The sequence below is a fragment of the Chiroxiphia lanceolata genome, chromosome 30 (genome assembly GCF_009829145.1).
Source record: "Chiroxiphia lanceolata isolate bChiLan1 chromosome 30, bChiLan1.pri, whole genome shotgun sequence".
In the NCBI taxonomy this organism is placed as follows: domain Eukaryota; kingdom Metazoa; phylum Chordata; class Aves; order Passeriformes; family Pipridae; genus Chiroxiphia; species Chiroxiphia lanceolata.
In genome coordinates, this window is record NC_045666.1 from 1038675 (window position 1) to 1063970 (window position 25296).

At 56.2% G+C, this 25296-nt stretch overlaps 2 protein-coding genes across 4 annotated transcripts in view; both read left to right on the forward strand.

The window, feature by feature from the left end:
* Nucleotides 1-3309: 3309 nt before the first annotated feature.
* On the forward strand, nucleotides 3310-5440 carry ATP5MC2 (ATP synthase membrane subunit c locus 2). Its single transcript, XM_032713631.1, has 5 exons — nucleotides 3310-3364; nucleotides 4051-4151; nucleotides 4606-4683; nucleotides 4938-5098; nucleotides 5184-5440. The coding sequence occupies exons 2-5, from the start codon at nucleotides 4113-4115 to the stop codon at nucleotides 5296-5298; spliced, it is 393 nt and encodes a 130-aa protein (XP_032569522.1). The 5' UTR covers nucleotides 3310-3364; nucleotides 4051-4112; the 3' UTR covers nucleotides 5299-5440.
* A 608-nt stretch (nucleotides 5441-6048) lies between these two features.
* The window catches only part of LOC116800047 (cyclic AMP-dependent transcription factor ATF-7), a 59299-nt gene continuing 40051 nt past the window's right edge, over nucleotides 6049-25296 (forward strand). The window contains exons 1-2 of one of the 3 annotated variants that reach the window (XM_032713586.1): nucleotides 6049-6113; nucleotides 23229-23297. In XM_032713586.1, coding sequence (XP_032569477.1) covers nucleotides 23250-23297 — 48 coding nt within the window. In that variant the 5' untranslated portion in view covers nucleotides 6049-6113; nucleotides 23229-23249. Of the gene's footprint in view, nucleotides 6114-13455; nucleotides 13609-19499; nucleotides 19522-23228; nucleotides 23298-25296 lie in introns of those variants that run through there. The other 2 variants (XM_032713587.1, XM_032713588.1) reach the window with 2 other exon arrangements.

The following is a 25296-nucleotide window of genomic DNA, read 5'->3' on the forward strand; positions in this document are numbered from 1 at the left end:
CATGCACACACACACTTGTGTTAGTACATGAAAACACACGTGTATGTGCACACACACATGTATGTGCACACACACATATGTTGTACGTGCACACACACATGCTGTACATTCACACACTCACGGTGAGGTCTCATCCTCGTGTGCCCCCAAAAAGTTGGAGACACCAGCCCTGGGCCTGGTGTGTCCCCAGGGAGGAGGGACTGTCCCTGTTCAGAGGAAATGTCCCTCCCCACTGTGTGTCCCAGCTCTGGGGCACTGTCCCCAAGCCAAGCCAACACCCCCAGCTCTGAGTCACTGTCCCTTGACCCCAGACGTGTCTCCAGCTCCAAATCACCATCCCAAGACACTGACCTGGGTGTGACTCGGTCCCCAGCCTGAGAGAGCACCCCAAAGTACCAGACACGGTCCCCGAGTTGTGTCCCACGTGTAAGAGATCATCCCTAACCCTGGATGTGTCCCCACGTCCCAGATGCTGCCCCCAAGCCACAGCACAACCCCAGGCAGGAGATGCCACAGGGCTGGGGCTGGCAGGGAAGCAGGAGAGCAGCCAGCTGGGTGTCTGGGGGCAGTGAGGGGCTGCAGGGTCACACAAAAACCCCAAACCTCTCACTTTCAACACCAAAACCCCTCCAGAGAGTGACACGGGCAGCTCAGCCTCACACCTGACGCCAGAGAATCCTCACCAGCTCGGCCAGGTTCTCACCCCCTTCCTGCCAACCATTCTCAAGGGGGCTAAACCAGGCCCTGAGCCCCCTATAAATCGCTGTCCCCTGCCCGTGGCACAGCCCCAGCCCCGGCGTCCCGGCCGGACAGACGAGATCCATAATCCTGCCGCGCTGTCGGAGTAAATCTCACAGCTCCTCCAGCATCGGCGAGACCCCAATAAATATCTCCATTTCCCCTGTCCTGGAGGGAAGATCTGATCAGCTTTTAAATGTCAAACGTAAAGTAAAGTTTGTCATAAAAGAGCATGTAAAAAAAAAAGATAAAAAAAAAAAAGAAGAAAAGAAAATCCTCGGCAGAGGCGGCCAGAGCCAAACGGAGCGTGGCTGTGGTCAAGGGAGCTGGGGGGGTTCAGGTACCCTCATTCCCATCGTTGTGAGGTGTGTGGGGACTCCTCCCAGCTGGAAAAGTCCCTGCAAAGCCCCCGTTTCTGGGATGAGAGGGGATGGTGACAGTGGGGGGGTTAAAGCTCTTTTTGCAGCGCGATGTGGTTGACACCCCAAATCCCCACGGGATAAATTCGGCGCGTCCCAACCCTTCACCGGTACTACGAGGGTGAAAAATCCCCGAATTCCCCCCAAAAGACAGGTTTTTCTCCCCGCCTGGCTCTCCAGCCGCTAATTCCCTCCATTTTCCTGCCTCCCATGACGCCATCCCCTCGGCTGAATCATGTCGCTCCGTGTTCTAATTAAGCCGTGAGACACAACAGGGCAGGGATTTATGGGCCGTATTTCACGCGTGGGTGCCGACGGCACTGCCCCCTCCTCAGGGGTCTGGTGGCACCCAAGGGGGCCTGGATGGCCGTTCCTGGGGGCTGGCAGTGCCCCGTGGTGCCAACACGGGTGGGGGAAGCCCCGCTGAGGAGGAGGCAGGGGGTGGGAAGTGGGGAGCACCCAAGGGGTGGGGACACAGGCAGGGGGGTGGGGGGGCTTGGGTGCTCTCTCTGGAGGTGCTGGGGGTGATGGTTCTGCTCTGCATCCGCAGTGTCCTGCTGTCTGGCTGCCACCCTGGGGACACCAGCTGTCACCGGGATGTCACCCACCCCGGGGCCCCGGAGGGACACAGGGGGAGTGTGACTGTCCTTCCTTCCTTCCCCTGCCTGTCACCGGCCCTGCGGGTGCAGGGGGATCCTCCTGAGACCCCCAAAACATTCCCCCCCCCATCAGTGGCCCCTCGGGGGGCTCCGGCGGGGTGTGGGGGCGCTGGGAGGTATCTGGCACCGTCTCCATCCCGTGCTCATCCCGTCCCCATCCCACCCCATACCACCCCATCCCCATCTCTGGGGTCTCCGCGGGGCCGGTCCCCCCCCCGCCGCCGCCTCATTAAGATGCAGCGCGGGCGGCGACTGCGCCAGCGCCGGAACCGGGACCGGGAGGGGAGCGGGAATGGGGCCGGTGGGGCAACAGCACCCCCCGTTCCCGATAACCCCCGCCCCGGGATCCCCCAGCCCTGGCAGCCCCCCCTCCGGCAGCCCCGCAGGGTGGGGGGCACCCCCGGCAGCCCCCGCACCCCGAGGACCCCCCAGCCACGCACACGCACATAACCGTGGCACACGCGTGTGTCCCCCCCCTTTGAAACCCCCAACACCCCTCCCGCACCCCCACTCCCATTCCCAGCCCCCCCATCACCTTCCCACTCCCCAAATTCATATCAGTCCTCACCGTGCCCCATTCGCGCCTCAGTTTCCCCAACCCTACCCGACTCCAACCCCCCCTACAAAGTGAGGGACACCCCCCGTGCCCCCCACCCCCCGAGCCCCCGTCACGCCGCGGCGGCTTCGCCGATCCCACCATTAATCGCAAGGTCAAAGCCATTACGGGGACATTAAACCCATCAGCGACCGGGGGGGGGGGGACACCGAGGAGGGGGGGAGAGTGAGGGGGGGCCCCTCCGATCCCCCCCCCCGCTCGGCGCACAGAAAGTTGGGGTTTTAATTTGAGCCGTTCAGGTCAACGGCAGCAAATGGAGCCGCGGCTGAAAGCGGGAATAAAACAATAAAATGGGAAAACGAGGGGGAAAAACGGCAAAGAAGGAGGGAAGGGGGTGTGTGCGTGTGTGTGTGTGTGTGTGTGTGTCTGTGTCTGTGTCTGTGTCTGTGTGTGCCTGTGTGTGTGTCTGTGTGTGTGTGTGTGTGTGTGTGTGTGTGTGTGTGTGTGTGTGTGTGAAAGATGGAGGAGAGGGGGGTGCGGGGAGCTGGGGGGGTGCGGGGGGGCTGCAGGAGGGGGTTTGGGTTCTGAGGGGTTCAGGGGGGATGAGGGGATTGGGGGGATGGGGGATTTGGGGACATGAGGGACAGACACACGTGAACACGTGAACGCACACACACAAACGTACACGGACAGGTGAACACACACGAACACACGTGAACACGCACGCGAACACACACACAGACACACACATGAACACACACATGAACACATGTGAGCACACACACTCACACACACATGAACATGCATGAACATCCCCCCCCACCCCCCTTCTCTTTCCCGCCAGGGGGCGCAGGCGGCTTCGCCCCGCCCCCGGCCCGCTCCGTGTCCTCCCGGCCAGCAGGGGGCGCTGCCGCGGCATTCGTGGCCTCCCTGCGTCACTTCCGGCCGCGCCTGCGCACAGGGAACCACCGCGACCTGCCCGGCGGAGCCCGGTGAGGGGAGAGACCGGGAGGGAACGGGGGGGAACAGGAGCGACAGGGAGGGCTGAGGGAGACAGGGAGAGGCTGGCGGGGGAAGGGAGTCGTAGGGATGGGACAGGGAAGATTGGAGGGGACAGAGCCCTTGAGGGGGGACAGACCCCGGGGGGGCTGCAGGGGGGATCCGGAGTCCTTCGGGACGGGAGGCAAATAGAGCCCCCACACACACTGTGAGGGGGGACAGGGCCGGCCCCCCCTCCCCAAAAGGAGCCGGCTGGGGCAGCCCCTCACCCGCTGAGCTTTGGGGGACCCTCTGTGTTTGGGGGGTCGTTCCTTCCCCGGCCCCCACGTCCCCTGCCAGGGCTGGGGGTCCCCAGGCCGTGCCCCCCAAGGCCCAGCAGGTGCCCTGAGCAGCCCCAGTCTCTGACTGTGCCCAGGACCCTCCTGGCTGAGGGGTGACCAGAGTCTGCTTGGGAACTCTTGTTCCCCTCCACGGGGGGTGACACCCCCAGGATTTGCAACGACTGTCCCCAAACAGCCACCACGGTGCCACTGCTGGGAGCTGTCACTTGGGTGACAGTGACACTTCTCTTCCCCCTCTCCACTGTGTGTGCCCTGTGTGACCCCCTGGCCTGAGGTCACCCCTGGGGCCAGACCCCTGCTGCTTGTGTCCTCTCCAGCCTCACGTGTGTCCCTTCCAGCCGTGTCCCACGTGTGTCCATCCCTCCAGCCGTGCCCCACACGTGCCCCCTGTGCCCTCGCCATGTTCACCTGTGCAAAGTTCGTCTCAGCTCCCGCGCTCGTGAGTAGTGACAGCCCCTCTCCCTCCCTCTGTGGGGGGGGGGGCTGGGTGATGTGTGACCTCCCCCCCGACTCCTGGGGACACAGGGAGGTTTTTGGGGACAATCTGTGCAGGTTTGAGCCCTGGCAGGTGAGCGGTGCCCAGGGGCTTGGCCACTTGGGTGATGGGTCCTTTGCCACCCCTTGATGTCACTGACGGGGACACGGTGCTGGCAGTGACGTGCTCAGGCTGGGCTCTGGCAGCTGAGGGGGGCTCGGGGAGTCCCCTGAAGTGGTGGGTGCCAGGATACCTCGCCCCCATCTGGGTGCTGCCAAGGGGCTGAGCGTGTTCAGGGGGTACCAGAAGTGGCAGCAGTGGCCTCGGTGTGGGGGGGACCCCCAGGTGTTTTTAGTGCCCTGGGGGGTGCAGGGTGGGTGTCCCCCCCCAAAATCTGAGGGGTGTGTGTGCCCTGCAGGTGAGGAGGAGCTCGAGGGTGCTGGGCCAGCCCCTCTCGTCTGCAGTGCTGAGCAGCCCCGAGGCCCGGCCAGAGCAGGTAACACACCTGGGCTGGGAGGCACGGGGGTGGCTGGGGGTGCTCAGTGCCCTGGGAAAGCACAGGGAGGTGGCTGTGCCCCCCACCCTCTCTGGGGTACATGGGGAGGGTCTGGGGGTGCTCAGTGCCCTGGGAAAGCACAGGGGAGTGACTATGACTCCCTCCCACTCTGGGGCTCCTCGGTGGGGAAACCGAGGCCCGAGAGGGGGCTGGGGTGAGGCTAAGCCCACCCTGCCCCCCCCTCCCACCCCCAGGTGCAGGCGGGAGCCCCCCGGACCCTCCGGACGAGCGCTGCCCACCGGGACATCGACACGGCCGCCAAGTTCATCGGGGCCGGCGCTGCCACCGTGGGCGTGGCCGGGTCTGGCGCCGGCATCGGCACCGTGTTTGGGAGCCTCATCATCGGCTACGCCAGGTCAGGGGGCTCCAGGGGGGGTGGAGGGGCGGGCGGGGGGTCTCGGTGCCCCCCTGACCTCCCCCCGCTCCTCCCCTCCCTGCAGGAACCCCTCGCTCAAGCAGCAGCTCTTCTCCTACGCCATCCTGGGCTTTGCCCTCTCCGAGGCCATGGGGCTCTTCTGCCTCATGGTGGCCTTCCTCATCCTCTTCGCCATGTGACGGGGCGGGGGGTGGTGGCGGTGATGGTGATGCCCCTCTGTGCCCGGCCCCTTGCCCAGCCGGGAGTGCCGGGGGGCAGGGGGGGGACCTGGCCCTGCCACGGCCGGGCAGGGAATAAAGACGGTTTGATGACGGTCTCTCAGCTCCTCGTGTCTCCTTGGTGTCCCTGTCTGGTGTCACTTGGTGCAGCTGGCACTGGTCCCCCCAGGTGCCTGGGGCTGAGCCCCGGTGCAACCCGGAGCCCTCAGGGGACAGGGGACACCACTGTTCTCCCGGGCTGTTACCTCTGTCCATCCCTGCAGGGACATCCCCCCTGTGGGGACACCTCAACCGGGACCGGGTGTCTCGCAGCCTGGGGCCAGGAGAAAGGTTTGAGGTGTCCACGGGTATCCCGGGGGGCCGTTCGCGGCCGTGTCTGGGGTTTGGGGTGTCCCGGGGAACCGTTACCGGCCGTGTCTGGGGTTTGGGGAGTCCCGAGGGGCCGGTTCCGGCCGTGTCGGGGCTCGAGGTGTCCCGGGGGTCGCGGTTTCCCTCGGTGTCCCCCGGTCCCCACGTGTCGCGGTCCCCGCAGCCCGGTGGGACTTTCTGGGCGGGTCCTCTCATTGACCACGCCCACTGGGTATGACAGTCTCCGCCCCTCCGCGGCGAGGCTCCGCCCCCGAGGCCTCCCATTGGCCACGGCGCCGTTACCTCCCCGCAGGTCTCGCGAGAGCCTCGCGCGCGGGGCGGGGCTCGGGGGGGGGCGCGGCGGGGGGGGCGGCGCGAGCCCCAGCGCGAGCGGCGCCAGCGCGAGGCCCCGGCCCCGGCTCCCTCAGGTAACGGCGGCACCGGGGGCGGCGGCGGCGGGGCCGCTCTGGGGCGGCGGCGGTGGCGGCGGTGGCGCGGGGGAGCCCCGGGGAGCCCCGGGGGCGGTGGGACCCCCGGCCGGCCCCTCCCCCCCACAACTCTCCCCGAGTTTTCGTGCGGCAGCGGCTCCGCCCGCCCCGCCCCCCTGGCTGACTGACAGCGTGCCCGGGCCAATCGGATTGCGCGCAGCTCCCGAGCGGCGGACGCGACGGCCAATGGCGGTGAAGCCCAGCCCCCCGGGGCGGGGCCGAGGAGCAGCGAGGGGCCCGGGCGGGGCCGGGGGGAGCGCAGGGGGCCCCGGGGGGGGACCCCGGAATTGGGGGTCTGGGGGGGGTCTAGGGGTGTCAGCGGCATTGGGGGCGTCTGGAGGGGACTCAGGGCAGAGGAACCGCGGAATTGGGAGGCTAGAGGGGCTTGGGGGGGGGTGTCTCAAGGCTGGTGTGGGTCCCCGGGGAATATGAGGAATTGCGAATAGGGGGAGCGAGAGGGGGGTTGCAAATGTGAGGGGGCTTTAAAGAGAGAGGGGTCTTGGGGATCGTGGGAGTGAGCCCTGGAGAGGCACTGGGGGGTCTTGAGGGTCTGGGAGGGGTTGGGGGCGCTTTGGAAGCTGAGAGGGAATGGGGGGGATGTCTTTGGGTATGGGAGACCCTTCGGTGTGCAGGGCCTGGGGGGCCCTGCAGAGGCATGGGGTGTCCTTGGGGGTGGGAGATACAGGAACTTGGGGGGTTGGAGGAGCCTTGGGGGGGGTCCTGGGGGAGCCCCTCAGGTTGGACTCGGTCCTCCGGGGTGAGGAGGGGTCTGGGCACAGTGTGGTGGCCTGTGACTCCTCTGGGGCAGCTCGGGGGGTGTCCAGAGCCATGTGTGGGGGGCTCAGTGTGGGAAGCAGGTGTGGAAGGGACATGGAGGGGTTAGAGGTGCCCGTGAGGATGGGGGTGAGGTGGGGAGCTCTCAAGTCCCAGGGGGTCAGTGACTCCCCCAGTGAGTGAAGGAAGCAGCAGGAACGTGCAAACAGCAGCAATTGGAGAGTTTCAGTAATTTTCTTCTGAAGTCAGAGCCAGCGGTTAATTCCCTCTGGGGGGCTTTGAGGGCTCTGACTCCCATGAGCTGGTGGAATTGGGGAGGGTTCTCCTGCCCCTGCTCACCTGGCACTGTGGGATCTGTCGCCTCTCAGCAGCTCCAGCTCGGAGCTGTCACTTCCCACTGCTGGGAGCGCTGGTTTGGAGCCCCTCGGGAAGGGATGGGCTGGCTCAGGTGTGAGACAACCCCTGTGAGACCCCACAAACTCTTTGTTCTGCTCAGGTTGCCCCCTTTTGCTGTTTCTGCCCCTTCCTTTGTCGCCTCTTCCCCGAGTCCCTCATTGTCCCTGTGGAGGTGTCACCCCTTTCCCTGCTCAGGTCCCTCTAAGGATACTCTGGTTCAACTTAAAAGTGTCACCAACTGCAGTGAACTTCCCATTCCACTGTGCCTGTTGGGCAGGGATTTTCTTCCCCCAGGGATGGTCCAGAGAGCTTCTCTAGTTCTCCCTAAAACACCAGGGAGGAATCCACAGCCATTCCAACCACTGGCTTTCTTGGACGGGGTTTTACATTGGGGTTTTCTCAGCGGAGACTAAGAATAACTCCAGTGTTTAAATGCGGAGGAGAAGGTGTGGGAGGTGGGTTGAGCAGCCAAATTCCCGTTTGGAAAACGAGGAGGGTTGACATCCTCATTTCCTTCGAGCCAGAGCTCACATTCAACCTCCTGTGGCAGGAGGGGGGGAGTCCTGCTGCCAACTCCAAATGCTTCACGGGGCTGAAGTGATGGAGGGCTCGGGAGAGCCACCAGCAGGTGGGGGGTGAACTCAACCCACCAGGTTGGTAACGAAGGACTTCTCTCAGAAGAGGGTTTTTTTCCTGATGCTGGAAGTTGGTTGGGAATTGAGGAGCTGGGAGACCACACAGCCCTGGATTTCTGTAGTTGGGTGCCAGCCCTTGGTGATCTCGAGCTGTGGGACACTGGACCCTTCCCCTGCTCCCTGGCACTTGCCTGGCAAGGAACTGTCCACAGGGATGGTGTCCACCCTCCTCCCTGCTCTGCGTCCAGATAGTTTAATCTTCCCTTGGAAATCAATCCCTCCAGCTGTTATCCATGTTTTCCTGAATCCCTTCCAATTTGCCAATATCCTTCTGACACCGAACAGCTCGGAGCTGGACGTGGTTTGCATCAGAGCGCTGGAGACTGGGATCTTCCCTCCCTCCCCTCGGATGAGGAGAAGGAAGAGCTGAACACAAACTTCGGGAATGTGTTAAACCTCCCTCCTGCAATTCCTCTTTCACTCTGACTTGGCTCTGCCCTGGTGAGGGCTGTTTCTGACAGGAATTTCTACTTATTCTTCCTCGTATTTCTGCTTTCCCAAGGTTCCTTGTTTTCCAGCCTTCTCCAGCATTTCCCAGGGCTCCTTTAGCGCTCTGGCTTGGTTTGTTCGCTGTGAGCTGAAGGTGTGAGGTGAACAGGCCTTGCTGAGCCCACCTTGGCAGGTGCAGGTTCCTCTCTGAGCTGGTTGACTGTGGCAGTTCTGAGTCCCTGTGGAAGCACTCTGCAATCCCTGTGGCACAGTCGGGATCCCCATGGCATGGCTGGGAGGTGTGGAGGGAGATGGCCAAAAGAAAAGGACGTGGCTTCAAAAAAATCCCAACTTCTCGGTCACATCTTTATTCCCATCTCTTCCAAAACCCCTCAGAGCCCTGCCAGAGAAGACACTGGGTGAGGAGGACACTCAGGATGGATAAAAGGGGGTTTGGGGATGTGGCATGGGGCGGGCAGGGAATCTCCCTCTCCTGTTTTGGGAGATGGGGAAGTTGGAGAGAGGAAGCACAAGCGGGTGGGGGGGTGGCTGGGAGGCTTTGGGGTTGGATCCACATGACCTTAAAGGTCCCTTCCAACCCAGACCCTTCTAAGAAAACAGATGCTCCTTCCATGCTCCTGGAAGCCCCGGGAGCTGCTCTCAGCTCACGGCGGTTCCAGGGATGAGGCAGCTGGAAGAACAGGAGCTGTGCTGAGGGGGGACAGTGGAGACACGTGGAGCTGTGTTTGGAAGGGCTCAGCATAACAGGCTCTGCACCCACAGTGTGGTTTGTGTGTTAGCAAAGCATCTCTGGCTTGGATTTGGCTTTGGACTCATTTTCTGCTGCATCACATATGATGCTGCTGCGTGTCTGTTTGGGTTTATTTATCCTCTGGACTTTCTTGGGGACTTTTTTTTTCCTTCTTGGTTTTTGTTTTTTTTGTTTGTTTGTTTGTTTTCACGTTCCTGGCACTGAGAGTTGAGGCCAGATTTCCAAAACTGCTCTTCCCCCGGTCATTCAGCTCCGAACTGTGCTGCAGTCAGAGAGGAAATGCTGGGAGAAAATAACCTTTTTGTGACAGACCTTCAGGACTGGGGACCTGTTGCTTCCTGTAATTCATTAATTATTTTTGCCCCATTTCAGGCGATCTGGTTTCACAGTTTTGGCTCCAAGGGACTGGGAGCACCATGGATGAGTGGGGTGGGCTGAGCCAGCGGCCTGGGTTTTCCTGGGGAGCCAGAAGTGGTTCCTGTTTGGGCTTGAGGTGTGTGGGAATCTGCTTAGAGAGACTAAACCAAAAGCAGGTTTACAGCTCTGCTTCCCTTTGGGTATCAAATGGATTCGGTCAGCGCTCAGAGCACAGCTTTTGTCTGGCTGGTGGATTCCTGCTTGAAATCCTCAGTGAATCTCTTGGTTCCACTCAGTTCTTCACATTCTTCAGTTCTTCACATTCTCCAGTTCTTCAAATGGCTTTCCCCAGATCCAAAAAGTTCTGGCTTAAGCCATGTGCAGCTGGAGTTTGAGCCTGGCCCAGCTTTGCCTGTGGCCTCAGCTCCCAGATGAGCTGCAGGACATGCCTTGGAGAGCACCAGCATTCCCAGTGTCCGCTCCCACTGCCCATTCCCACTGTCCAGCCATGGAGGTGCCCACAGAGGTTCCTCTCCAAGCCACTGGTTGATGTTCGTGCTGGGGTTTTTCTCCCTCTCCAGAGCTGGTATTTGTGGTGTGTTTTGCTGCAATTAGTCTTGGCTCGCGGGGGGTTTGGCTTAATTTCTTCTCTGAAGTTCAGTTTCCTGCTCGGAATTCCAGGAGGCTCCTTCACTTTTCCCCCCTCCTGCACACCTGGGGCAGAGTCAGTCCTCCTGTGCCTTTGTGGAGTGGGACCCTTGGGTTTGGAACACCAGGAATTCGGGGCCCTCCTCAGCCCCAGCACAGGGGGGGCTTCACCCTGGCTAAGCCCAGGTTTATTGCGGGGTTTTTTTGGCTCTCCCTCTGAGCTGGGGGGAGGGAGGTGAATTCCCTGAGCCCCAAGTGTTGTGTTTGCTGCAGGAGGTGAGCAGGGGACCCCAGGACAGGTGCAGAGTGGAGCTCCCAAGTGAGAGCAGCCGTTTCTTGAGGTTTTCCACCCAAAGCAGTGCGTGTGGCTCCCAGGGAGCAGCGCAGGGACTGGGAACGGCGCTGCCGCTCCCACTGCAGGAGCGAGCTGGCCCCGGAGAGTCTGGAATGCCACTGGCTGTCCCACCCTGTGTGAGGGATCTCAGCAGTGCTGGAGCCACTGTGCCAGCCGAGGGGAGCTGGTTCATGGACAAACAAAGCCGCCCTGCCAGCTGCTGCCCACGCTGGGGTTTCTCCACGGAGCTCTGAGCTCCCTTTGTGGGCAAGGCTGCCAAAAAGCCCTAAAAGCAGCAAGTATTCAGACTTTTTCCTCCCCTTCTCCCAAAAAAAAGACATTTGAGCTCCTTCAGTGTGAGATGCAAGTTGTGGCTGGAGTCCAGAGCAGAGTGAAGCTTGGAGTGAGGGGGTCTGCGAGGTCCCTTCCGTCCCAAACCGCTCCGTGGTTCGGAGTTCGCCCCTTCCCTGCCTTTGGGACGCCCGTGGTGCTGCAGGGAGCAGAGCTCTGCACAGCTGGGGTTTTTGTGCTTATGGAGAACGTTTTCCAGCCCTGGCTGGCAGAGCCCTCGCTCCGAATACCTTCAGCACTGTTTGGAATAACAATCCTACTCCAAAAGCCGCCGTTCACAGCCCTCGGCGTGTTACGGACTTGGCAGCGCCGGGGAAAGTGAGTGTATTTATACCTGTGTCACCGAGCTGCCTTATCCCCTTTAACTGCTTCCAGAGGGAGGAGAGCACACTTGGAGCAGAACGTGGCTTTTTGGGTGGCTGCCCAAAGCCTCTTGTCGGTGCTGAGTCTGCTGAGGCGAAGGCAGCAGATCTTTAATCGCTAAGCAATTAATGGTTGCAATTACTTAAAATCGATTGTTTCCAGAGGTCTGGCTGGTCGTGTCCGTGGCTGGAGGTGTTGTAGAGCCTTGGAGTTTTGGAAAGTGAGGCTGAACTTCGGCTGGTGAAGCTGTGTGTGGGGAGGGAAAGCTTTGCCAATTAATGTAATTAATGTGAGGTTCCCCCTGTGTTGTTCCCGTTGTGGTGGGATCTGCAGGCAGGTCTGGCAGCCACTTGCTGACTGTTCTGCTCTTCCAGCAGTAGAAATATTTCCTTTTTTTTTTTGGTTTGAGTGTTGGTAAAATAAATGAGGAGTGGAGGGAGGTGAGATCCGGAGTGAGATTGTCACCGGAGCTCCCGGGATGCACCACTGGACCCCAAAAATGTGACACAGCAGAACATCCAGCGGGATGGGGCACACTGAGAGTGTGAAAACAGGGCTGGGGAGGTTTATCTATGACCTCAATCAGATTTTGGAGTCTTTATATGGCAGAGCTCACTGTCACCTCCCTGGAGTTTGTGTCAGAGCCCAGCACTGCTCAGCATCGGGATCCTCAGTCGTGGTCCTGAGTGTGGCAGTGGTTTAATGGACAAGTGCCTTGTCTGGTGGAGGTGCTGAGAAGTTCCCAAGGGATGTTGACCCTCAGTGTGGATGTCTCCCATCTTCCCAACCCACACTGCTTTGTTTCCTGGTTCCTGAGGTGCTTTGTGGTGTCGTTGTCCCCCACCGGGGGTCCTGAGGGTGGGATTTCGGGGGTCTCAGGAGCTGGAGCTGCCAAACCAGCAGCTTGGGATGGGAGGAAGACTTGGAAAACTGACCTCAAAATTCCCCACCTGATGGATCAGCCTCAGTGTCCTGCTGGATATTTTCAGGGGTTTGAGGGTTTTATGACTGTTTTTCACTAATTCTGTGCTATCTTTCCCTGTGCATGCTCCCATGGGAAAGCTCCGGCTGCCATGTCTTTCCTGGGAGGTTTTCCTTGAATTCTGTGATCCTGGAGACCTTTTCCAACATCAAAAAAATGGTTCTTTTGCAGATCTTGAGGGTTTTTCCCTCAAAAGTTGCGGGTGGAGGGTTTGGAGAGTTTTGGCTCTGGGACTTGGTGCTTTCCCAGCCACACAGAGACATCCCCGAGGAGGTTCCAGAGGGACAGAAAGCTTGAAAATGGGACTTTATTCCATGTGGAGAAGGGAGAAGATGCTGTTTGGGATGTGGGATTTGTTCCTGAGGTGCTTCATGGCGTTGCTTTTTGACAGGTCCCCGTTTCCAGTGCCTGCAAAGCCCCCGTGTGTAGGAGCCCGTTTAGGACGCCACGTCCTGCCCCACGTGAGGTCTCACCTCTGAGTTATGGAAAACTCCTACCTGGGAAATCACGCCTCTGTTCACCCCCAGAACACTTAAACAACTCACTGTAATGCCCCAGCTTTCTACACATTGCTTCTGTTTGGAATATTTCTTGCTCCCCTCTGATTTTAGGGCTCGTGTATCAAATCACGGCGACGTGCAGCGTGTGCGCCTCTGAATGCTGAATAAAGCAAAGTGCCCAGGTGGGATGGAATAATAACAGGTGGGACAGGATATTTTTCCTTTATGAGCAGAGGAGCACAGTGCCTTCCTGGCCCCATCCTACTGCTGCTGGTTCAGCTGTTTTAATTCACAGACAGGAGTTTTATCCATAGGTTCTCACTCTCCCGTTCCTTTGCTCTCCCCTTCAAACCATTCACACCCATTGCGGGGAAAAATATGTTCCAGCTCGACCTGGGCTCTTATGTTTCATTTTCAGCAGCTTTTTTTTTTTTCCCCTTGCTTTCATTGAAACAAGGGCTCTGAAGTGGTGAAATAATTTCAGGAAATGGGACTCCAGTTTCTAGGTCACTCAGGCATTTCCTAGGTAAAATACTGCGTCCTCCAAGGCTTGTCGTGGCTTTCTTGTAATTATCTCAGCTCGGGAAGGAACAGTGGGTCTCGGAGGCTTTTCCTTCCTTCCTTAAACCTGAATTATTTCTCTCTCCTGTAGTAGATCTCTGGCACTGCTGCTGTCCCTGCTGGGAGGGAGAGCAGGGCTGAAGATGGATCACTGTTAATGAAGACACACGAGGCGACCTGAGAGCCGTAGTGCCGAGATCCAGGGGCTGCCTGCCTGTGTCTGGGATTCTGCCTTTGGAATAGCTGTTCACTGGGCTGCCAGGTTCAGTTGAGGTGTGTAGGAAGAAAGAAGAGCTTTTGCTTGAGCTCATGGGGAAGCTCATGCCGTGTTCCTTGGCTGGAGTGGGATGGGATGTGCTCCTGCCCGTCATCACCCTGGGGACAGATGGACGCCTGGGTCTGAAGACCCAGGCTCAGTGGTGGCTTTTCTGACCTCAGTGGAGGGCTCAGGGACTTCCTATGTAGTTCTTCCTGTTCTGGAAAAAGTCCTGGAGCAACCATATGGCCACAAGCAGTGCCTGGGGCTGTGCTGCTCGTTGCAGTGTTGAGGTGGACACTGTGTTTGATGGTATCAAACTGAACACCCTGTCCAGGTGCTCCCAGCGAGTCCTGCTCTGGGGGTCTTGCAGTTTAGTCTCTCCCTTGTCTCTTAGTGTAAACCAACCTTAGGGACATCCTGCAGAGTCTGTCTTCCCTCCAGAAACCAGGAGGGAAACATGACTTGGTCACAAGAGGATGATATAGAGATGGTCTTTCTCCGTCTTCTTGCCCAGGGAAGTTGCTGACTTGCTGGTTTATGTTGGGTTTTGTCTCGTGTTCATCCAAGGCTTCAATGAAGCCTGTTGGACAGATACCTTTTGGTGTTGGAAATCTGCTCTTTGGCTCTGAGCTGGAGGCTCTCAGGCATGGTTTGCCAAGCTATGGCTGCTTTGGTGATGTTTGGCAAGGATTAAAAGTCAGGATTTGAAGAGCAGGAACTGCTTCTCTCTGGAGACTCTGCCCATAGAAGGGGGACCAGGGGATGCTGTTTGTGGTGAGACCTGACCCCCAAACCCCAGAGGTGCTCACCAGGCACTGGAAAACCAGGGTCCTCAGCTCAGTGGGAGTGAGCAGAGGGACCTCCTGAGGGCAGTTCCAGATCACCTGAGCTTCTGGTGAAGTGTGAAACCCAACAGTGATAAAACTCTGCTGTCCTTCCCTTTGTGGTGTCTGGGCAGACCTGTGGCTGAGCTGAGGTGACATGGGACATTCTCTGACACCTCTCCCTGAAGGCAGAGGCCAGGCCAGATCTGACCTGGAGGGTGGCCAGGCAAGGAGGCTCCTGGACATGGAGCCTCTCTAACGCTTTTATCCCGACCCTGGAGGCAGCGTCAGCAAGTGACACTTTGTCCTGATGAACTAAGAGCGTTGAGTGATTGGTGTCCTTGGGAGGACTGGTGGGAACTGTGCTGGGAAAAGCCCTGTGGGCTGGCTGGAGCTCCCAGCCGAGGGGGTTTGTTGCTTTAAGTGCAGGGAAAAAGCTTTTCTGTCTGGGCGAAGGCTCTGAAGGCTGATGTGCCGGTCTGGGGCCCGTGTTATCCCTCTGGCTGGAGTTTGGTTTACGTTTGACAGGACTCTGACAATGCCTCCCTGTCCCATCTTTCACACTGAGGGGAGGAGAGCAGCTCTGGGTCCTGGCTGTCGCTTCCTTCTCCCAAAGCACATGGGAATAATCTGCAGTTCATCTGCTCCTGGGCGAGCTGAGGAGCAGCTTTTGGAGCCACTTTTAGGTCCAATCATATGTCTGGTGGGAGAGGTCGTTCTTCTAACAGGGCTGGTGATGCTCCAAGGCGCTTCCAGGGTGAGAAGTGAGGGGTTTGTGCATCTTTGACACCCCTGAGGCCATCGTGTTCCAGCTGCTTGGGGATGCTCTTGTGCACAGGGGATCCTCTACGAGCCTGAGCAGTGCTGAACACCCACAAAAGGGGGGGGTAAGTGGTGACACTTTGCGTGATCGTGGTTAACGACTTGTTAAATACCGTGTGGCTGTGGGGGATTTGCTTCAAGCACATTCCATGCCAATATTCCAGTTTATACAGTTGGGTTTGCTTTATCAAGCTTATGTAGCAGAAGGGTGTTCTGCCTCCAAAGCAGGTTTTATAGCGCTGGCTTTTGGCCTCCTTTCCCAGATGACAGTTTTAAGCTCTTGCAGCTTTTTGGTTACAAAGCAAACACTCTCCCTCCTTCCCTCACACCCCGAAATAACTTGAAAGGCAGAGTTTAGGCCTAAGAGCTGCCTGTGCCTCTGCACTGAGCTCTGCGAGGGCCTCTCCCTGCAAAACTGAAAGTCTTTCGCAATCTCTTTGGGTGTATCACAGATGGGAGGGCCAGGGAGAGCTCTGGGCACCCAGAGGGGCAGGACGAGCCCTGTGCCTGAGTCCCTGCAGGCACCGAATTTAGTCTGGCATCAGAATTCAGTCCGGGGGCCAGCAGTGGTTCCCCAGTGGAAATGAGGTGCCAAAGTGGCTGCACAAAGCAGCTCTTGCAGGTTGGGCCCCAAGCCCTGCCTGGCAGGGCTGACCCTGCACGAGGGAGCCTCCATGGGAAAGCAGTTTTTCTTCTGTTTTTTTTTTAAGGAAGAACTTGACCTCTTGGTTTTCCCCCCCCTCCTTGAGGATGGATCATGGTGCTCCCAATCATGACTTCAGTGCTGGCTGTTAACCCAGGCTGGGACAAGGAATGCCAACACCAAACCCTGGCCGAGGGCAGGGGAAGGATGGGGTTCCCTCTGGGTGTTCCCTGGGTGCTGCTGCCTCGGTGACCCTGCTGATCCCAACCCATCCAGAGTGTGGAATGGTTCTGAGGGCCAGGAAGCTCAGGGCAGAGAGCTGTTAATGACTGCACTCAGAAAAATAACGAGGAGCCTTTCCTGGCCTGGCCTCAAAGCAACGTGTTTCCTTCCTTGCATTTTAGTGGAAATCTTGTACTATTTTGGAGAGCTTGGGGCAGTGCCTCGTGCTTCCTTCTTTCTCCTTGGCTGGAAATGGCTGTCAGGCTGCCTTCCTCTCCCTCCTGCTCGCCAAAGAGCAGTTTGGTTTGTGATTGCAACCGGCCTCTCCTCCAGCTCCCAGTGGCAATTACAGGGTCTGCCTGCGATTTGTGTATCCCCCTGTAGGAAGAGGATTCTACAGCCCGGATTTGGGTGCAGCCATCCATAATAATCTCGTTTATTGTGGGTTTCTCTGCTCTTCCCAGCAGCAGCAGCAGCAGCACTGCCTGTCCTTGGGGCTGGGCTGGTGTCTCGAGCACCATTTGTGTTTGAATGGGCTTGTTTGTGCTGCGGCTCTGGTTGTTAGAGCTCCTGGCACGGCTCCCAGGGCTCAACAAACTTACCCAGATGGAGCTGGGATGGCCTGGCGACTCATTAGTCTCTGAGAATTAATCCCATGTAGCTCAGGCTCATCAGAAGTTAACTCCTGCCTCTGCTCTACCTTTTGCATTAAACTGGATGTGAAAAACAGAAGAGCAGCTATGACTCAGTTGAGGAGAAAATGAGCTTCACCTGCCAGAGGTGCAGCAGAACCCCGGGCTGGCCCTGGCAGTGATGAAACTTTCTTTTGGGGAAATATGTGGGTAAGACACTGTTTCTTCTCCAGCTCTGCCTTTGCTTCCACTGTCAGTTCTCCTGACAGCTGTAGTTCAGCTGTAGTTCTCCTCCTAAGTTCCAGCCCTCCCTGGATCCTCTGCCCTTCTGGAGGACTCTTTGCCCTATTTAACAGCCCGGGAGGATTGCAAACAGGTTTGTGGTGCTGCCTGTTGGTAGAGACACCTCACCTTCAGCTGCACCTTTGCTTGGACTTGTTCCTGCAGGCCCGAGGGCGATGGGGTTTGTGACTGTGCAGGGAGCTTTTTGTTTTGGAGAGCAGAGCAGCTGTAATCCCTGTGCAGTGTGTGTCCTGCAGGGATACAGGCACTGAACGTGGCTTTCCTCTCATTGCCCATCTCAGGTAACTCCCTCTGCCTGGATCCCCTGTTGGACCCTTTTTGGGGTGCTGGGTGTGGAGTCAGCACCAATCCCAGCACAGGCACCAGCAGTTATTTACCTTGTGTGGGATTTGATCCCCATTCACTTAAGAGCTGGACTCGATGATCCTTGTGGGTCCCTTCCAACTGGGAATATCCTGTGATTCTATGTGTCTGCCTTTCCCCTCTCCCTGCTCCCAGCAGGACCAGAACTCTTGGCACACTTACAAAATCAATGCTGAAATGCCCCAAATTGTCCCTTTTGCTCCAGCAGTGGTTTGCCCTTTTGGAGGCTGCAGGTGTGAGGGAGCAATGGGAGCCCAAGGCCTTTACTGGAACCTGAACAAGAACTACAGAAATTCCTGCACAGGGAGGTTTGGTGGTCCCTGCTGGTGCCTGCTCCCCTCCTGGAAGCTCACAGCCCTTAACTGCACCTTTCCCTAGGGACAGCCTTGCTCTTGATGTCCCTCTCTCCAGCAGTTTTCTTTCTTCTGACTCATTTTGCAGCTCATTCCTCACTCAGGTCTTCCTAAATCTTAGCAGAGAGACTCTGTCAGCAGAACGTGCAACGTGCTTGTGTGTCTCTTCTGTTTAAGCCTATTTTTAGGAGATTGCTCTGCAGTTCTGGTTTTGTTTCATAGCTGGTGCAACCCCCAGCTTTAATTTTGTGGTCATATTAATGTAAAGTTTATCCTCATGGTTTATGGGCATAAGCCATAAATGTGCTTGTACTGGTATAGGAGTGAGGGATCTGTGATGGAGGGGGATCTGTATTGGGAAGAGATCCGTGCTGGGAGGGATCTGTTTTGGGAGGGATCAATTCTGGGGAAGGATCTGTGCTGGGAGAAATCCCTGCTGGGGAGGGATCCATGCTGGGAGAGATCTGTGCTGGCAACCTCAACACAGAGCAGTGTTTGTCTCCTCCCAAATGTTGGGATCTGGAGCATTTCAGCTCGTCCTGCAAGGCCCAGACGCAAGTGTTGGGCATGAACATTCCTGCAGTGACAAGTCACATGCAAGGACAACAATAGAGCCTTATTTTTAGAGCATTTTTCAGCCCAGCTCTATCCCCAACGTTCAGCAGAATGAACGAGACAGGAGCTTCTTCCGTCTTCATGCTGAGGTTTAAGGAAAAGGGTTTGTTTTGAGGGACCAGTCACTCGTGACTTTGGCAAACCAGAAGAGACATGACTCAAGATTTACAAATCCTGGCTTGAGGCTGCTTCCAGCCTCAACTATTTGTCAGGAATTCAGCTGGAACAGGTCCGGGGAAGCTTCACCAACACACAACTGCATCCCGACGCGTGCGAGTGCCCGGCTGTGGGGTGGCTGTGGTGAGGGCTGTGAAAAGAGCTGTGGGTGGCAGAGCTAAAGACAATTATGAGTCTGACTGTGTCCCTTTCCTCGTCACCAGGCTGATGCCACCCAGAGCCATGGGCACACACTCCTCTGTGAAGCTCAGACAGTGCAATTAAAGGATGTGGAACATCTTGGAGGAAAGGCTCCATAAGTGCCAAGCGGGCTTTGGAAACGTCATCCCGCTTCTCCTGGCTCTTCCTAAGCTGTTTCCAAATTGAAGTTTTTCAAATGGGTTCCATGAGGTGCCAGCACGTGTCCTGGGGGACGTGCTGTTCAGGAAGGCTGGTCTTTGATTGCTGTTGTTGATGCATGTAATACGTCTAATTCCTTTTAAGGGACTTCCAATATTCCCCCCCGGTGTCTATCTAGACCAGGATAACAGGCTCTGTTTTCTCTTAATGGGTTAGTTAACATGCTTTGGGACCACTTGGGTTTATGGACTGATGTACCGTGGGGACGGCAGCATCTGGGCTGGCTTCAGTGTCTGCAGGAAGGATTAAACTTTGAAATAAGTGGGAATTCTGGTAATTGAGGTGGGCAAAACCAGCTCATCCCAGCCCAGGGTCCCAGTTGGGTGGTTCGTGATGAATAGAGGCTCTGATGGGCAGCAAGTGAATTGCTGAGAGGGGAAGGGAAGGTTCTGGCTTTTGCTGGGTACCTGCAGCCTCTCCCCTCTCCAACTCTTACCCCGAGAACCTGTTTAGGTGGGTAAAATACATATTTTAATTTTAGAGGTGACAACATCATCCTGTCACTGGACACACTTGGGCATTGCTTGTAACCTTGTCCAGAACTTCACCCCTGGGCTTGTGGTTCATGGCCAAGGTCAGTGTTACACCTTTTGTTAGTGTTTGATGTTCCTGCCACTTGATGCCCTTGTCCAGGGGGCAGCAGGGGATTGGGATGGAGGTGATGGAAGGGGATGTGAGGGGTGGCCGTGTCCTGGGGGATCTGAGGGGCTGACGGTCTGGTTTGGGTGAAAATGCTTCTCCAGCTCCCTCAAGCCAGCAGCTGCCTCTCAGGTGTGTCTGACTGAGCTCTGGAGTGCTCACTAATCTGCATTTCTTCCTCCCCTTGCTGTGTCCAACATGCTAAAAATCATCAAAACAGTGAAATACTGTCCCGTGGCTGCCGGAAGAGGGATGGGAATGTGCTCCCAGTATCCAATCGGCTCCTCGTTCTGCCTCTTCTTAAGGACAGAATTTATTGAAGCAATTTATCCTGACTAAATGTGACATAAATCTGAGCACATGTATGTACATACCAGTCATATTCTGCAGTGAACGAGCAGCTAAATCTTGCCTTAAGGAATGAGCAAATCCTGCTGACACTTTGCAAGCTCAAGGAAACAGAGGCTTTTGCAGTGTGTTGGCCCAGTTTTTTTGTCCTGCTCTGGGCAGCTGATGTGCCATCGGCTCTGGGATGGTTTTCCTGTGCTGTCAGAGCCCTGGGGTTGGCAGCTGATCCTGGTCCTTTAATTTCTCAGAGAGGTTTTACGGAAGCACAGATACAAGGCAGAGAGACCCCGCAGTTCCCGGTGCTGGCGGCGAGGACGGATCTCTGACCTGTGTTAATTAAAAAAGCCCAACTTGGCTGCCCTGTGAAGTCAGCATCTCCCTCCAGCACAGCTCTGCTCACGTTTAACACCAAGATCTGTTTGTTGATGGAATAAACACATCCCCAACCTCATCCCACACAGCCCAGCTTAACCGTAGGAGGGTGATTTAAAGACTCTTGAGACACTTCCAGCACCAGCCTGGCTCTGGCAGTGAGGGCCATCACAGCTGCCCTTCAGTGCTGGGTGACTTTGCTGCTGTCCCAGTGCCACAGCTCTGAACTGGGGTGCTGGACTGGCAGAGAACCTCTAATTGCTGTGATTAATTGAGAACAAACTGTGAGAGTTGGTGCCTTTGTGGAGCAGCTCACCAGCATCCTTGGCCCTGAGGATGAGGAGTTTTGGGCTCCACATGGTCGAGCTTTGCATCCAGATGAACATGTGGCCGTTCTGGGGCCGGGGGTTCCAGTGTGATAGAGCTGGGGTTTGGGTATGGCAGCTTTGGGGTTCAGGTGTGATAGATCTGGGGTTTGAGTATGACAGCTTTGGGGTTCAGGTACAACAGCTTTGGGGTTCAGGTGTGATGGCTTTTGGGGTTCAGGTGTGATGGCTCCAGACCTCAGGTGCAATAGGTCTGGAGTTCAGGTGTGATAGATCTGGGGTTCAGGTGTGATGGCTTTTGGGTACAACAGGTACAACAGCTTTGGATGTGTGATAGCTGTGGGGTTCACATATGATGGCTCTGGACCTCGAGTGCAGGTGACCAAGGTGTTCAATCCCTTTGTGCTTCTCCTCTTTGCAATGTCAGGGAGCTGATCTGAGCCGTGGTTTGTTGTCACAGGAGAGGGTTTGACTTCTTCATCCCTCCCTACCAGAGGCTCCTTCTGCCTGCTCAGAATTCCCAAGGAAACCTGGGTGTCTCCATGCCTTGGGAGCAGGTCATGACAGCGGCTCATGTGTCCGCTGTTGGGACACAGCAGATGTGTGAGAGGCAGCTGCTCCGGGGCCCAGGGAGATTCCTTTGGGAGAAGGATCAGGTGGCTGCGGATGGAGGGGGGATCCCTGTCTCCTTAGCAGCACTTTGGATTCTGGAGTTCCCAGTTTGGAGCTTGAGTAGAAGTTTAGAAAGGTGATATGAAGAGTCCTGTCCATAACGTGGCCCCAGTCAGGCTTGTTTTGGTGTCACCTCAAGGCTCACCTTGGGTGGGATTTGCCCTTCCTGCTGAAGGTGCTGCCATCCCCTGCCAGGCCACCCCCAGCTCTGCCAGCCCTGTGTCACTTCTGGGGGCTGCTCTGAGGTGGGTGGATGCTCCTGGGCTATTTGGTTGCCTTTGTTATCCCTGTCCTGGGCCATTTGGTTGCCTTTGTTATCCCTGTCCTGAGCCGGGCAGTGGTTTGGCTGCCAGCCCGTCCCATTTCTGACAGGGACATTTATCCTTTCTGAGTCCTGTTTGCACAGACCCTGGAGTTAATAAATCCAGACACAGCCTGGTGCTGTGGATGCCTCTCTCTCCTGTTTTTTTGGGAGAAGAGCTGGCAGCTCCTCTCTCATCACACTTTGGTGGTTGTCGCTGCGGGCGAGGGGAGGGAATTCACCCCCTCCAGCCCGTGTAGCTGCTGACTGTCCCAGCAATAGAAAAAATAACCTTTTTTTTTTTCATATTAAGCAATAATTGATTCCTGTGCCTTTTCACTGAGAGCAGAAGGGGCTGTTTCTGCAGCACATGCTCCCCCTCCGCTGCTGAGCCGCATTCTTGGAGCACTTTCTCACAGAGCTCCTAAAAATACCAACCCTCCCTCCCCACCCTGGTGTGGGTGCTCAGGGCTGGAAGTGCAGAACCTTCCCCCCAGAGCCCATGGCTGTGCTCTGGGTCCCTCCCAGCTGAGCCAAGTGCCCAACTTGGAGCAGGAGATGCTGGAAGCAACACGAGCAGCCCAAGCGTGTTCCCACAGCAACCCCCCGAAGAGAGAGCATTTGCTTTATTACAGCTTTTTAAAATCCTCCTATAAAAATATCAGTGGGTGGAGGGGACTGTTATTTCTTGAATTTGAGGTGGTGGTGGGGGTTACTTTATTTACTCTTATTTTTTATTAATAAGAATAGCTTCACTTGTAGCATAATAGGGCTGAGTGTTTTGTTATCCTTGGCTGTAATCCGTGATAAACTACCCCTGCCATCAGCCTTGTAGTTTACCCACTGGGGAGCCAGATTATTGCCTTGTAAAACGGAGCACCACTCCTATAATCCCTTAATTAATTAAATGACAAATTTTAGTTCTCTCCCATTGAAAATATAACTGGTACAGAGAGAGGACTTGGATTTATTTGATCGCTGCTTGCTTGCACTTTGTTTTCCTGGAGATTGTCACTGTCTTTCCTCGTGTGTCTGTGTGTGGGGGGGATTCTTGGGCTGGTCCTATGCAGAGCCAAGAGCTGGACTTGATGATCTTTGTGGGTCCTTTCCAACCCAGGGTATTCCATGATTCCACTTTTCTGTATGTGCGGGGGATTCTTGGGCTTGTCCTGTGCAGGGCCAGGAGCTGGACTCAATGATCCTTATGGGGCCCTTCCAGCTCAAGATATTCCACAGTTCCATGATACTGTAAATACTAAGGGGGGATCTGCTGCTAAAGGGTCTTTGCTGCACTGGGTGATCTTTCACAAGGGTTGAGCGTTGTCCCCATGTTGCAGGAGGTGACACCGAGCTGCCGAAGGTCCCTCGATCCTCTGGGCCTTGCGTTGGAAGCTCCCAAACCTTTCCAGGCCTGCCCTGTCCCACTTCCCTTCCTCCATGAAAAAATCACCTCCCAAGCTTTATTTAAAACTCGGCTTGGATTAATTCCTCTCCGCGGGTTGTGTCGGGGGCACGGGGACCCTCCTTCCCTGATTAACGACGGCGCAGCGAAGGGCAGCCTCTCGATATTGGCGATTTTTTTGGAGCTTATTTAACAATTTCCCCTTCTCTCCTCTTCCCCAGCTCAGCTCGGCCGTGTGAAATATGGGCGACGACAGGCCGTTCGTGTGCGGTGCCCCGGGCTGTGGACAGGTACGGATCCGGGCGGCTTTATGGGAGCGCCGTGAATCAAAGTGGCTGTTTTATCGCGGAGCCAAAGCGCTTAAAGCCGGTGTTTTACGTGATCCCGGGAGGTAATCAGATCCCGGGATTTGCTGTGTGTAAATCCCCGTTACGAGCGGCCCAGGCGCTCAGAGGGGGGGGCTCCTCGTTGTGCTGCTGGTGTTTGCCACGAGTCCCCCCCTGGAATTCAGTGCTCCTGCTAAGGCTGCTCCTCCTTTCCCAGAGGACAGACCCGCTCCCCCCCTCCCCGGGATGAGGTGGCTCCAGAGCCCGTCCCGTGGAGCAGCTGGGAATGTGACAGGTGATGGTCTGTGTTAGGTGAGCCCCAAACTGCTCTGGCTATTTTGGGATGGCTTTTCTTGCCATCCCATTGTGAGTTTCTGCTCCCTGGAGCTGTCGCTGCCTTTCCCGGGACGAGGGATCTGAACAAGGCACATCCCCTTCCAGTCACCTGCCTGGGCAGGCGCCTTCCCATCCCCTTTTCCTTGGGTTTGCAGGGAAACTGGTGCTGAGCTTGGGGTCTCTCCCATGCCCCGGTATTGGGAGGAACAGGAGGATCATGCAATTCCTGCTGGGGCTGATTTAATGGGAGCTCTTGGAAACTGGGGCTGCTGTGGAAGTGCAGCCCCGTGCAGAGCCCAGGGAGAGATTTGTGTTTGTCTTTTCTGAAGCATTAGAACCTCAAAATGCCTTTTGTAGGGGAAGGAGAAGGGGGAGGAATTGTGGCTTTGAATTAGATATTAAGTGATGTGCTCACTCTGGGTTTCCTGGCTGCAGCTGTTGGGTGTTGGGTTGCCAAATTGGGATGGCTGGGATGGGTTTGGGAGCGATAACCAATCCCAGGGTACCCCCCTGTGTGTGTGTGTCCCCAGTTCTTCAATTCATTTAGTACCTTAATGCTTCCTGTGGGTCTCCCAGTTGAAATTAGAGATAATTCTGCATCCCCAGGGCACCTCCTCTGAGGCTGAGTGTGGGTTCTGTGATGCTGTTTGTTTTTATAGCACAAAAATGGGTCAAAAACCTCATCTGGTAACTGCTGGGGACTGGGGCTCTTTGAAAACTCACAGTTAAGGCTTCCCAGTTTTCTGGTCCTTCTGGCACGAGCCCCATCCAGAGCCTTCTCTGCCCACTTGCAGGTGATCTTCCTCCTTTTGCCTTTTTTTTTTTTTTTTTTGTAGGCTGCTTTTTATCTGAAACTTCTTTGCCTGTGAAATTGTGCAAGTCATTTATAAAATGTATTAGCTGTGTTTGAGCACTTAATGGTGTGAGCACTTCAATCATACAGCCTTAAAATCGGATTCAAACAAGCAATTAAGGCAAACAACAATGTATTTAAATTTAATCTCCCACAATCTCCCACAAATGACATATAAAGGTGGTTGCTTCCTCCTTTCGCTGTTCCAGCCTGCTGCTTATGGGTAATTCTGACAATTCTTCATGTTAATATGGAAATGTTGGAATCCGGGTAATTCATACCGGGATGATTCATGGTGATCCAACCTGACCTCGTGCACAGTTTCCTAGAACGTCCTTCAATGCCTGTTCAAACCAGAGCAGGTATTAAATGTGATGATCCAAGCTTGATGTAAAATATTTCCAGCGATGGAAAATTTGCCACAGCCCTCGGTTAAGTTGCTCTAATAGTTAATTGCTTTTGCTGGGAGGGAAAACTGATGCCTTATTTCCAGTCTGAACCTGTTCGGCTGCAGCATCCGGGCTGGGGATGGAGTTGATGTTTGTTTGTTGGGCAGAAGATCCTCCCTGTGAAATTCCAGGTGTTGGTGGGTGTTTGCTGGCTGATGGGTCATCCCTTAACTAAACCCAGGGTGCTCTGAGCCTTTCTCTCTAAGTCCTGGTGTCTTACCTGCACTTTTTTGTCCTCAGTCCTGTACCTCAGCCCCACGTTGAAGGTTTTTAGAGAATCACAGAATATTCTGAGTTGGAAGGGACCCAGAAGGATCTTCCAAGT